The 12,655-nt window shown below is 43.8% G+C and overlaps 3 protein-coding genes across 3 annotated transcripts; 2 read left to right on the top strand and 1 right to left on the bottom strand.

Moving 5' to 3' along the window:
* Positions 1–410: 410 nt before the first annotated feature.
* LOC120113112 (geranylgeranyl transferase type-2 subunit beta 1-like) lies at positions 411–952 on the top strand. Its single transcript, XM_039133916.1, has 3 exons — positions 411–535; positions 650–803; positions 888–952. Exons 1-3 carry the CDS (start codon positions 482–484, stop codon positions 950–952), a joined length of 273 nt encoding a protein of 90 aa, XP_038989844.1. The 5' UTR covers positions 411–481.
* Positions 953–2,302: 1,350 nt separating this feature from the next.
* LOC120112993 (geranylgeranyl transferase type-2 subunit beta 1-like) lies at positions 2,303–3,114 on the bottom strand. The gene is made up of 3 exons (XM_039133305.1): positions 3,058–3,114; positions 2,790–2,943; positions 2,303–2,705 (listed from the first exon to the last, which is right to left on the bottom strand). Exons 1-3 carry the CDS (start codon positions 3,109–3,111, stop codon positions 2,572–2,574), a joined length of 342 nt encoding a protein of 113 aa, XP_038989233.1. The 5' UTR covers positions 3,112–3,114; the 3' UTR covers positions 2,303–2,571.
* A 4,316-nt stretch (positions 3,115–7,430) lies between these two features.
* LOC103699162 (mRNA-decapping enzyme-like protein) lies at positions 7,431–11,989 on the top strand. The gene is made up of 5 exons (XM_039133917.1): positions 7,431–7,527; positions 7,802–7,868; positions 9,617–9,749; positions 10,184–10,645; positions 11,651–11,989. The coding sequence occupies exons 1-5, from the start codon at positions 7,431–7,433 to the stop codon at positions 11,705–11,707; spliced, it is 816 nt and encodes a 271-aa protein (XP_038989845.1). The 3' UTR covers positions 11,708–11,989.
* Positions 11,990–12,655: the final 666 nt, after the last annotated feature.

Below are 12,655 nucleotides of genomic sequence, written 5' to 3' on the forward strand. Positions count from 1 at the left end.
TGGAACTCTAGCGTTAATTAGGGTTCGCAAAAAGGATGCTGCCATCGCTCAAACCCGCCATGGCGGAGCTCTCTCCAACTCCCCTCTCCCGCTCCCGCTCCCTCCCCTGTTCCTTGCTCCTCGAGTCTTTATAGGAATTCACGAATCTGGACCGTCCATCCGTTCCCTGATCGAACGGGTCGGACTGCATCGAGCTCGCACCCGGTTCGTCCTCGACCAGGCCGGTCTCCCCCACTCGATCTGAAATGAAGGCAGTTATAACGATTTTAGTGGAGGGTCCAGCCGGCCGGCTTTAGATCGACCGGGTCGGATCGCAGCAGGATTGGATCGTCTCTTGACGCGGTGATCCTCTTCTTTTTCCCCATCTCGCTCTCTTCCGGATCTCTGGTTTCACTCTTCTTCGACCATACTCCACGCTTTTTTATCAGGGTTTTTTCTGGATCTATTTCTTTAGGGTTTTGGATCGAGACTCGGGGCGACGATGGAAGATTTGGTAGCGGAAAAGCATGTGAAGTACATCCTCTCCGTGGAAAAGGTTCGCTGGCTTCTCTCTCTTCTCTGCTCTCGAATAAATTTGGAATCGTCATAGGAAGCTATCGGAAAAAAAAGAGGAAGAATAACAACTTTTCTGAAATATTTGATTCGATAGAAGAAAGATGATTTCGAGTCTCTAGTGTTGGAGCATCTGAGGATGAACGGCGCCTATTGGGGTCTGACCACTCTGGACCTCCTCCATAAGCTCGGAGCTGTCGATCCGGATGAGGTCGTATCGTGGATGATGGAATGCTATCACCAGGATTGCGGTGAGTCATTCCCCAACTCGAGAGATTGAATTTTTAGGTCAGACATGGTGTATGTTTTTGGTAATTGTGAGTGGGTAATTGCAGGAGGGTTTGGTGGGAATATTGGTCACGATCATAATGTTCATGAATGGTTCAGAATATTCCAATGATTCCTATTTTTGGACCATTGGAGATGGGGTTACTTCACTGGTTTGTACAAGTATTCTTTTTTCACTAATTACTATTATCCCAGATACGTCATGGTACGGAATTTTTTGGACTACAAGATCAAGCCAGATTATAGAACAGGACCTAATAAGTAACATTCAACAAATTGGGATTCATTGCGCGGCGCAGAGCATTTCAACGAACGGTTGACCAGACACGTCCCTCCATTGGAACAGGAGCTACCCTACTCCCCCCAAAAAATGCTAAAACGGGGGCGTGACGGCTGCGGTAGGATCAGCCGGAGATCAGCTTACTACTTTATATAAAAAAAAGCGAAGCGACGTCACCTTATTGAGCTATTCATTTTTCAAATTTCCACACCTTTTTTATACACTCAGTGCCGTGCAGGTTTTGGCCCTTTTTGACAGGCTTGATGTTCTTGATATCGAGAAGGTCTCGGATTGTATCCTTCGTCGTTAGGAAAGATATTATGAAGTTTAAATTTGCTTTGATGGTCAATAAGATTTCAGGCTTTTGATGTAATTCTTCAGTTGGGTAATTTTAATGAATGGTAGACTGTTTGCAACATCGGGCTCGCGTATTGCTTGTGAACCCTTTCCTATCAACTTAGGCTTCCAATTTTTATGGTATGTACGAGCTTTCCTTTGTAATTAAGAGGGGCGGCTTCAAAATCATTAATTTTATGTTGCATTTTCATGCCATTCTTGATTAGTTACTCAACATGGAGAAAATTCTAGCTAGAAATCTGGGTTGGTCTCTGATGTGAAAACTTATCAAAACTGTGGTTTCACTGTTTGGTAATTGGTAGGTTTCTTTTATCCCTTAATCTCTGACTAACTTCATTTTTTTGAATTTTCAATTGTGTTGAAGTATCGTATCTGCTTTTTAGATAAAATCATCTGCTTTCCAAGGACTAAAGAATGAGGTTTTAGTAGTTTTTTTTATTATTATTTGATTGGAGTGGGAATATGTTTAATATGAAAAGTTCCAGTTTCAGGAGGACCTACTGTACTTTCCACCTTCAAAAGTTGTCATCTCTGAAATCTGTTTATCTTGAGATTTTAGGTTCTTTCTCTAGTTTGTTTTGCATTTTGATATGTTATACTTTAACAGCTATTATCCTCACATGCGCTAGGCTTCCCATGTTAAGATGCATGATCCATATTTCCCTATAAAAAGTAATAAGTGTTTTCACTACTTTGTATCCACTTTGTTCTTCTGACACCTAGGACTTGTAGCATTAATCGTTTGTAGACCAGAAATTAGAAGTGATCAAAAGTTCGCTGGTAATTAAGGATGTCAATTTTCTGGGGTCTAGTGATATTGAATTTTCTCCATGTTGAGTAACTAATCAAGAATGGCATGAAAATGCAACATAAAATTAATGATTTTGAAGCCGCCCCTCTTAATTACAAAGGAAAGCTCGTACATACCATAAAAATTGGAAGCCTAAGTTGATAGGAAAGGGTTCACAAGCAATACGCGAGCCCGATGTTGCAAACAGTCTACCATTCATTAAAATTACCCAACTGAAGAATTACATCAAAAGCCTGAAATCTTATTGACCATCAAAGCAAATTTAAACTTCATAATATCTTTCCTAACGACGAAGGATACAATCCGAGACCTTCTCGATATCAAGAACATCAAGCCTGTCAAAAAGGGCCAAAACCTGCACGGCACTGAGTGTATAAAGAAGGTGCGGATCGTGACCAATATTCCCACCAAACCCTCCTGCAATTACCCACTCACAATTACCAAAAACATACACCATGTCTGACCTAAAAATTCAATCTCTCGAGTTGGGGAATGACTCACCGCAATCCTGGTGATAGCATTCCATCATCCATGATACGACCTCATCCGGATCGACAGCTCCGAGCTTATGGAGGAGGTCCAGAGTGGTCAGACCCCAATAGGCGCCGTTCATCCTCAGATGCTCCAACACTAGAGACTCGAAATCATCTTTCTTCTATCGAATCAAATATTTCAGAAAAGTTGTTATTCTTCCTCTTTTTTTCCCGATAGCTTCCTATGACGATTCCAAATTTATTCGAGAGCAGAGAAGAGAGAGAAGCCAGCGAACCTTTTCCACGGAGAGGATGTACTTCACATGCTTTTCCACTACCAAATCTTCCATGGTCGCCCCGAGTCTCGATCCAAAACCCTAAAGAAATAGATCCAGAAAAAACCCTGATAAAAAAGCGTGGAGTATGGTCGAAGAAGAGCGAAACCAGAGATCCGGAAGAGAGCGAGATGGGGAAAAAGAAGAGGATCACCGCGTCAAGAGACGATCCAATCCCGCTGCGATCCGACCCGGTCGATCTAAAGCCGGCCGGCTGGACCCTCCACTAAAATCGTTATAACTGCCTTCATTTCAGACCGAGTGGGGGAGACCGGCCTGGTCGAGGACGAACCGGGTGCGAGCTCGATGCAGTCCGACCCGTTCGATCAGGGAACGGATGGACGGTCCAGATTCGTGAATTCCTATAAAGACTCGAGGAGCAAGGAACAGGGGAGGGAGCGGGAGCGGGAGAGGGGAGTTGGAGAGAGCTCCGCCATGGCGGGTTTGAGCGATGGCAGCATCCTTTTTGCGAACCCTAATTAACGCTAGAGTTCCAGCTCGACTCCTCTAGAGGAATTAAAGAAAATCGAATAAAAATTCCGCAAGAACCTATTATGTTTAGTAGTTTAGTAGATAATTCAACATGATAACTTTAGAAGATTTAACATGATAGTGCATCCATGTGATCAAAATAACACCTGTATGCATACCTATTGAATACCTATGTGTTTGCGAACAAATATATGTATGTGCATGCTTGTGTATGCATGCATGCATATATGTATGTATGTTATATAGACATTTTGTGATGTAGGATGTTACTTTTCAATCCCTTGTGGTTCCTTCCTTTTTTTCTTTGGGGAGCTGTTCTTTTTTTTTTTTTTTTTGGTTAAAAGCGGCTACTCATTTCATATAATTCTGACGTGAGTACACCCAGCCATATCGCGGGACAGTAAGAGATACAAGGAAGGATGGACGTCCGACACAGACGTCCACAGAAAATTTCCGGAGTGCCGGGCTACAAAGGAGGCGACCCAGTCTGCAGCTCTGTTCGCCTCCCTAAACACATGTCCAATCTGAACCTCACCCATCAATCGCACCAACCCACGGATCTCCCGAACCGGGGGGTGGCCATCTCCAAAACGATCCGCTCCTCGAATCCAGTCAATAACCACAGAAGAGTCACCCTCGAGGCATACCCTCTCCATACCAAGAACATGCCATGCATAGGATATACCCTCCCATGCCGCCTGCAACTCAGCCCCAACCACTGTGAGACCCGGCGTACGCCGCCCTCCTGCTGCTATCATCCTCCCCAGATGGTCCCTGATCACAAATCCGATCCCTCCAGTCACACCATCTGCTGACCGACTACCGTCGAAATTTACCTTGAGAAAGCTAGGGAGTGGGGGTACCCAAGAAACAAGGGCAAACCGGGGCGCTGAAACAGCGTGACAAGTACCCCAGATGTCCCTGGCTAACCCAGAAGAAAACCCGACGGTAGCCGCAAGAACCTCCCTCGCAGATAGCATCGCTCTGTCTACCACCATCCTCGGAGACGACCTCCTCCCCTCGAAAAGACCGGCATTCCTGTCCAGCCATATGTAATAGGACAGGTATGCCACTACAATCCCAGCCTCAGCAAATCTGGGGCTCCGCACGGAGACTCTCAACATATGAATCAAATCCTGCACAAACACCACCGAATCGGGTAGTAGGACTGGTGCCATCCGCCAAATCTCTCGGGCTCTAGGACACCGCAGAAGGACATGCTCGATCGTCTCCTCGATATCTGCACACTCCTCACAGCACTGAGAGACCGCCATACCACGCCGAACCAATAAGCTCCTCGTAGGAAGGCAGCCCCAAGCCACCTTCCAGATGAATAACGCCACACGGGGGTGAATCCTCATCCTCCATATCCACCCACCCTCAATCTGACGGGCTGGCTCCCTACCGATCAGGGCAAGAAGATCTCTAACCCGAACCCGCGACCGTCCGGTCGGCATCCAAACTAATCTGTCGGCTCCACCCCCCGAAGGGAACAGGAAGGGATAAAACCGACTCCGCCAGCTGCTCCCCAAAAACCTCACGGATCAGCTCCTCCCTCCATCGGCCCCCCTCCAAGGTCAACAGCTCACTCACCCTGCACCCTGATAATCGCGTCGAATCCACCATGGTCGGCATACAGCAGATCGGTAGCTCGGTCACCCAACTATCCTGTAACACATCAATAGACCGACCGTCGCCTATGGTCCATCTGATCTCCGGAAGCACGACCCCAGCACTAGCACACATCTCTCTCCAGATCGGAGAGTGGTGACGACCGGCTCGGGCCCCGGGCACCAAGGTGACATACTTGGCCCTCATCAGCGAAGACCACATGCTCTCGGGCTCAAGCACGAATCTAGCCGCATGTCTAGCCACTAAAGCCTCCCTCCTCGCCACCAGGGACTGCACCCCCAAACCTCCATGGCTAGTCGGCTGGCATACCACATCCCATGCCAGCAAGTGGACTCCACCTCTGCCACTACTCCTCCCCCAGATAAATTTCCTGAATAGCTGCTCAAAGGACCTCAAGACTCTAATTGGAATGATAGCATTGGAAAGTAGAAAGATAGGGATCGAAGTAAGAACTGACCGCACCAGAGTAATCCTACCCATCATAGAAAGTGTAAGCATCTGCCACCCCTCCAATCGGCGTCTGATGCTAAGCTCCATGGATGTAAAGTCCCTACTCCGCAACCTGTGGCCCGAGAGTGGAACCCCCAGATAAGTCATCGTGCCCTCCTGCTCTCCCACCCTTAGGGTCTCCAGTATAGACCGCCTCACCTCCACTTTGGTTTTTGGGCTAAAGATAATAGCTGACTTGGTCAGGTTGACCCGCTGTCCTAATCCTGAAGAATCTGACCAATAGCCTGAGCCACCTGCCGTGACGACCTGGCAAGAAGTAGACAGTCATCAGCAAAGAGCAAATGGGAAATCGGAGAAGCCCCCACCGCCGGCCTGTAGACCTCCAACTCCTAAGTGGCCACTGCCCGCCGTAGGGATCTAGACAGTGCATCTGCACACATAATGAATAATAGGGGAGAGAGGGGACATCCCTGGCGCAGCCCCCCTGAGGACATAAAGAAGCGTGACGGCGTACCGTTCACCAAGATAGCAAAGGAGGGAGCACGAACACAACCCATCACCCAACTGGTCCATATCTCATGAAATCCGAACTCCTGCAAGGACTGCTGCAAGAAATCCCATCTCACCCTATCATAGGCCCTCTCCATGTCAAGCTTGACCCCCATCAGACTCTTCCTCATCGGAGCCCGACCGAGATCAAACATAAACTCCTGGGCAATAAGCACATTGTCAGATATGCTTCGCCCCTCCAAAAAAGCCCCCTGCTCTGGACTAATAAGCCTAGGGAGAACATCTCTCAATCTGCCGGCAAGGATCCTCGCCGTTGCCTTGTACAAGGTCGTACAAAGGCTAATCGGACGAAAATGACCCGGCTCCGAAGCATCCTGCCGCTTCGGTATCAAGGTAATGAAAGTCCTCTGCCAATCTCCTGCCATCACCGCTGTGCGAAAGAACTGCTGTATAGCCGCCGTCACATCTCGCCCAACTATCATCCAATATCTCTGGAAAAACAAGGGTGGAAAGCCGTCCGGCCCTGGAGCCTTGTCCCCCGCAAGGGACCTCACTGCCTCACTAATCTCCCTATCCGAGACTGGACTAATCAGCGCTGCTGTCTCCTCCTCTGACACCCTAGATAAGGGCGGGGCCATATCCGCTAAGCTCCCACCCATAGGCAGCTCTGTCCACCTAGCCCTGAAGAAGCTCTCCAAGATCCTCTGAATCACCTCCGGATCCTCCGATAGCTGCCCCTCCTCATCCCGGATAACTCTAATTCTGTTCTGGTGCCTTCTGATAACTGTCGCCTGGTGAAAAAATCTAGTGTTTCTGTCCCCCTCCATAATCCACTGTACTCTCGATTTCTGTCTCCAAAATGTCTCCTGCTGTCTAAGGAGCCCATCATGCAATGCCAATAATGATCTGAGCTCCCCCATCTCCACATCCTCTAGACCACCCCTTTGATCCTCCCGAGCCTGTAATCCGGCAATGGCCTCCTCCGACTCCTCAATCCTCCTGAAAATATCTCCCACCTCCTCTCGATTCCATCTCCTTAGTCGCCTCCTCGTCAGCTCCAATCTACGAGACACCCGATACATAGCATCTCCTCTAACTGGTGCACTCCAAGCCTCTCTCACCATCTCCCATGATCTCGGATAACAGAGCCATATTTTCTCAAATCTAAAAGGATGACGAACTGGAAAATAAGTCTCTGTACTCACCAGTAGCGGGCAATGATCCGACGCGATCCTGGGCAAGTGGCGCACATGGTGATCAGGAGGGGAGCTGTTCTTTTGAATTTGCACGGGATTGCTGTTTCATGGTTTCTGTTGCTTCGGTCATCGACGGCGCCTTGCAGAAGCTGTATGTGTGTAAAAAGGGGGGTTGGGGTTGGGGACAGATCTGTGGGTTTACTCTTAACAACCTGATGTATGTTGCCTTTATTAGTTACACTGATGAGCATTATGCATGACAAATTTTATTTTTGCATTAATATCATGCACACAAAAATGGTATGATCCATGATATTAAATCTTGTCCTGAGATCTCATTGTTTTTTATTTTGTGAGCTCGGGAAGTTTATATAGATGCTTTAAATTGATATGATGTTACATGATATGCCTAAAATTAAATTGATCTTTGTTGACCAGGATACTGAATGCATACTCCAAAGTCCCTCAAAAGCCTAAAGCTTCAACCAAAAGGTAGTATACAACTTTCTTTAACTCAAGCATCAACTCTGATGTGCTATCTCCTTCCTCTGCATCCTAGTGTTGTAACATGTTAAGTTGGAACTACAGCTTTTGAAAATTCATGTTATATTCAGCCAATTCCCTTTTAGTTGTTTCTTCAGTCTATGTATAAGCATTAAACGCTTGTCAGCCCTAGGATATCTTCTCAGCATACTTGGTACGGATGCTAATGTGCTGGCTAACGAGACTTCTTCCCATTGTTTGGTCAAGTTGTCAGGCCAGTCTTGGTGAATTTTAGATATCGTTCACCCAGCCCAGCCTTCATCCCAAATACCTGTGTTCTTGTTCGAGCAGGAAAAAAAAATCCTAATAGCTAACACTTAATTTAAACAATCTGCATACTTTTTGCTGTTTAACAGTGTATCTGTAGGCTACAGTTTTACAAATACTTTAACATACATACATACATTAGACATGGACCAATTTTCATTCATTCACGTAGGCGCAAAAGAAGATGTGCAAATTGGCCTCGTTGAACTTGTACTCCTTAATAGAAGAACAACTAGGGAACCTTTGCAATGATTTCTTTCCTGAAAGAAGAATTGGAATATTTTGATAAGCCATTGTTGGGGCTGAAACATAAACATTTTGGTAAGTAGTTGCATGTTTTAATGTATAGTCACTAGTTAATCGAAATGGAAAAGAAGTGAGGAATTTTAATTTTGATTGGATATAAACAGAATCACATACAGTTGTTCATTTGGTGCAGTTCTTGAACAAAAAATCTTTATAATGAAAGATCGCTGTTTTTTAATGCAATTAATTGAAATTTTTGTGGAATTCCTACAAGTGATTGTGATTGTGACATGTTCTTGTTCTTTTTTTTGGAATTTTGCATATGCAACAAGTATATCAGCTTTCTGTTGTAGAAGGATACTTTATGATTGCAAAGAGAATTGTTTTTGGCCACTGGCAGAGGGTTTTTCCAGGACTAGATCAAACTGGTCAGCATAATCACTGAGAAGTTGAAACAAATGTCATCTTTTGCTAGTATATCTGGAAGGCAAGATTTTCTACTATATCTTGAGACCAGTAGAGAGTACTGAGACCAGTACTGGCGATAAGTTTTCTTATTGGGATTCTGTGTCATTGCTTGGGACCAATACTGGTGATTCTGTGACATTGCTTAATCATGTATATCAAGATCTTGGTGTCACCACAATGGTGGTGGGATTCCTTGACTCAATTATATATGAATATTACGAGTAGTTCCTAGACAGCTTGTGGAACAAGATCATCTGTACTCTCTACTTTGACTTGTTTTCTGATACTGCATTCTATTGATATTTTCAACCACTTCCTGAAAAATAAGTCTTTCTCTTAATATTCTATTCTAGTTCTTTCTTAACAGTTCTTTCTACTGAGATTTTATTTTTTTATCCAATATGGCAATAATATTATAGTGTTAACATGATGCATGTTTAGCATTTAGCTTGTTTATATTCGTCTAATAAATAGTGGCTTCTTTTGGTGGATCTGATCCCAAATTGTATTTTGATATGGTGCAATGCTTTTTCTCTGAACTGCATACTGCTTTGTTGCATATATAATTGTTCCAAGAAGTTTTTTTGGAATTCTAAATTCCTTGCTGCAATCCCTCTGTCTATAATTGTTAAATATCTAAAGCAATACTTTCCATTATGTGTATGACTTCCTGAATAAATTTGTGACTGTTTAATTCTTCTTTCCCACATTTGCAGCAGTGAGTTTGAGGAGTTGGAAGCTGTTCCAACATCAGCTGTTGTGGAAGGTCCTCTGGAGCCACCACCAACATCTTCTGCAGCTGCTGCTGTTCCTGATGTTTCTGATGATTCGTTTGTGAACTTCTTCAGTGTATGTTCTTTTGCTGACCGTAAACTTGAACCTTGCCATTATTATTGAACTTGTTGCTTTAAACCTTGTCTAGCATGCCTGGCTATGTTACCTTGCATGAAAGGGAAAGTCCTATAAATTTGACTTGGCCTCAGTCGTTTCACATGATGATGTGTTCCTGAGACTGGGTAGTCCTGGTGGCATCTGGACAAAGCTTTCAAGGTTTTTTGCGCTTGCATGACTATGTAACATTATTATTATTTCCTTGAAAAGTAGTACCTGAACTTGAGTCTCAACTAGTTGCTTTCTTGCCGGAGACTTGTTCCCTTCCCTTTCTCGGAAGATGCATCCACTTTGCTGCATATACCATAAAACTAGGGAAAAAATGTTGGGCATTCATTTACAGGTCAAGCTGTTCTTGCACCTCTCTGACTGGAAATTTTCACGGTTTGCAGACAGCTACAAATATTGGAAATATATCAAGTTCAACAGTTACTGGACAACAACAGCAATCTTCTGCAGCAATTCCTTCATCTTCCCATGCACCTAATGTCATTCCATCTCCCGCGCCAACCCTGCAGTCTGCCCTTTCTCTGCCAACTTCAACCCCTCCTCTAATGCCACTCCTTGATGTTCATGAATCTAGCAGCAATATTAATCGTGCAACAAATCTGGTCAAACCTTCATTTTTTGCACCTGCCCCCTCATCTTCTTCATTAATGATGCCACCATTAGCATCTTCTATGCCCACCGCTCCCCCACTTCATCCTTCTCTAACCATGCAGCGTCCGTATGGCACTCCATTGCTTCAACCATTTCCCCCACCTACTCCACCTCCATCTCTTACTCCTACCCCTAACTATGGTTCAGTTATTACAAGAGACAAAGTCCGGGATGCGCTGCTGAAGCTTGTGCAGGTATGCCCATCTGCTCTTTGCTATCGCTAACAGAACGTATTTACTGCTGACATAGCTTGTTCCCATGCTAAATTCAGTGAATATATAACATATGGAATCATGACTCATCAGTTTGTTAAATTCTTTGGTGACAAGATAGCTGCAGATCCATAATTATGGATATTAAATTTTTGTCCCATATTAAAAATAATTTGAGGGAATTAACAAAAGTAGATCCATACTTGATATTGCAGTTGGGAAAAACAATATGAACTAGAAAAAGGAGCAGTTCCACACTTCAACCTTTTCCTTTGGCAGCTAAGAGATGTCAATTTAAGGACTATAATTGGATTTGAAAATTCAGAGGAATTGCTCCCATCTTTTGTGCTGTTCTTTCCTGTTGATTTACATTGTTGTCATCACTGTTAATGAAAGCTTATGTTCAAATTCTATGTCGTGTTATTGACAAATATTAACACATCTGAGACTATAAATTGTGAATGACCTTGATTTAATCTGTTAAAGGATTTAACCTTTTTTCTGATTATCAGTCTCAGTATATAGAGAATTGGTGGTAAATAGCATAAATCAGCTTGATGTTTACATTTCTCAACAACACTTGATTCAATCTGATTCTCCTCTATGATAATTTTATGAACATCTGTGATATGATGGGACATTTGTTGGAATTCCTAAAATAACTGAAGCAAATTTGTTGCAATTCTTCTTTTTCCTTTAGATGTCTGGATAAGAATATTTTCTTCAGTCTTGGTTTGACTCAGTACTCATCTCAAATTTTCATGTCTTCCCCAATTTAACTACTTACACTTGGCTTTTCCTTCTCTGAATTCTCTGTTGTCTCTAATGTCACTCGATCCATTCCGTAAACAACTTTTTTTTCATCTCTGTTTGGGTGGTAATTTCATTTAATTTATTAGCCGGCACATTACTGCTTAGATTATGCATCAGCATGATAGCTTTTATGAGTTTTTCTGCACTAAAGCTTTCTGTGTTACTTTGTGACAGAATAACCAATTTATTGATATGGTGTACCGGGAGATGCTGAATGCACATCATTCATAAGACTGAAGAGTGGGTTTTAAGAGTTGTGCCTGCTTTTGGTTACGCGTGGTTTCTTCATATCCTGTGCTTGTAGGATGCTCGCTTATATGGCTTTTGTAAGTTTTTTCTGTACTCATCGGAGCCTCCATTTTATACAATTTTTTTTTTTTTATACAAATACCAGTAGTGACATTATACAGATGTTCATTTTGGGGCTTGTGATCTGAGTATTTTTCATTATTTCAACACCTGATTGTGGAGCATATAAAAAATTGAAAAATAACAGGTGTTATGGGCTGCTCATCTCAATAACCTCTCAGGTTTTAAAAAAGCTAACATTAGCTCATTAATAAGGACTGCTCTTTGCACAAATCTGGGGGGTTGTTTAGCCCTGTCATGTGACTAGCAGGATTAACTACTACATTTCAGGCATGGCTTGTCGCTAGCAACCATTAAACTTGGTGTAACTTGGCCTAAAATATCATTTTTCCTGCAAAGGCAGCTGTGAATGAAGCTTTTCTGCTGAATTATATTGTGGGTTCCTTTGAAAGGCATTTGAAGCATGAAATATCCTGTCAGACCTGCAAATGTATTTTCCTTTGTTTAATAATAGCTCCATTTAAGTCGTTGAGGCTGATTAGAATCGTATGAATGTATCAAGGATTCAAATCTCGATGGCTGGCCAGTAAGGGACAATTCTCAGTATGGGCACAATACAGGGTTGATGTCTCGATACAAATGAGCCCCCACCCCCCAAGAAAACTGCCGAGCCATATGAGACATTGGGATGGTATGAATCCAGATGCCTCGATATGGATGGTTACAGTTCACTTGCCATCAGCAAGTAATAGCTTCTCTCATAATGGCTCATGGCTGGTACAGGACCAGTGATGTACTCACGACATTTCAATCGGTGGAGTGCATTCAAGATAAAGAAAACTCCTTCAAACGAAATCCCTCGGCCCTGCT

Source organism: Phoenix dactylifera, chromosome 14 (genome assembly GCF_009389715.1).
Source record: "Phoenix dactylifera cultivar Barhee BC4 chromosome 14, palm_55x_up_171113_PBpolish2nd_filt_p, whole genome shotgun sequence".
In the NCBI taxonomy this organism is placed as follows: Eukaryota; Viridiplantae; Streptophyta; class Magnoliopsida; order Arecales; family Arecaceae; genus Phoenix; species Phoenix dactylifera.

What these genes read in the sequence shown, in the direction of transcription:
- LOC120113112 (XM_039133916.1), top strand. Translation starts at nt 482, where the DNA reads ATGGAAGATTTGGTAGCGGAAAAGCATGTGAAGTACATCCTCTCCGTG. An exon ending in ACATCCTCTCCGTGGAAAAG is followed by an intron (nt 536 to 649) that starts GTTCGCTGGCTT and finishes TTGATTCGATAG; the next exon opens with AAGAAAGATGATTTCGAGTC. An exon ending in ATGCTATCACCAGGATTGCG is followed by an intron (nt 804 to 887) that starts GTGAGTCATTCC and finishes GGGTAATTGCAG; the next exon opens with GAGGGTTTGGTGGGAATATT.
- LOC120112993 (XM_039133305.1), bottom strand. Translation starts at nt 3,111, where the DNA reads ATGGAAGATTTGGTAGTGGAAAAGCATGTGAAGTACATCCTCTCCGTG. An exon ending in ACATCCTCTCCGTGGAAAAG is followed by an intron (nt 2,944 to 3,057) that starts GTTCGCTGGCTT and finishes TTGATTCGATAG; the next exon opens with AAGAAAGATGATTTCGAGTC. An exon ending in ATGCTATCACCAGGATTGCG is followed by an intron (nt 2,706 to 2,789) that starts GTGAGTCATTCC and finishes GGGTAATTGCAG; the next exon opens with GAGGGTTTGGTGGGAATATT.
- LOC103699162 (XM_039133917.1), top strand. Translation starts at nt 7,431, where the DNA reads ATGGTGATCAGGAGGGGAGCTGTTCTTTTGAATTTGCACGGGATTGCT. An exon ending in CCTAAAGCTTCAACCAAAAG is followed by an intron (nt 7,869 to 9,616) that starts GTAGTATACAAC and finishes CCACATTTGCAG; the next exon opens with CAGTGAGTTTGAGGAGTTGG. An exon ending in CGCTGCTGAAGCTTGTGCAG is followed by an intron (nt 10,646 to 11,650) that starts GTATGCCCATCT and finishes ACTTTGTGACAG; the next exon opens with AATAACCAATTTATTGATAT.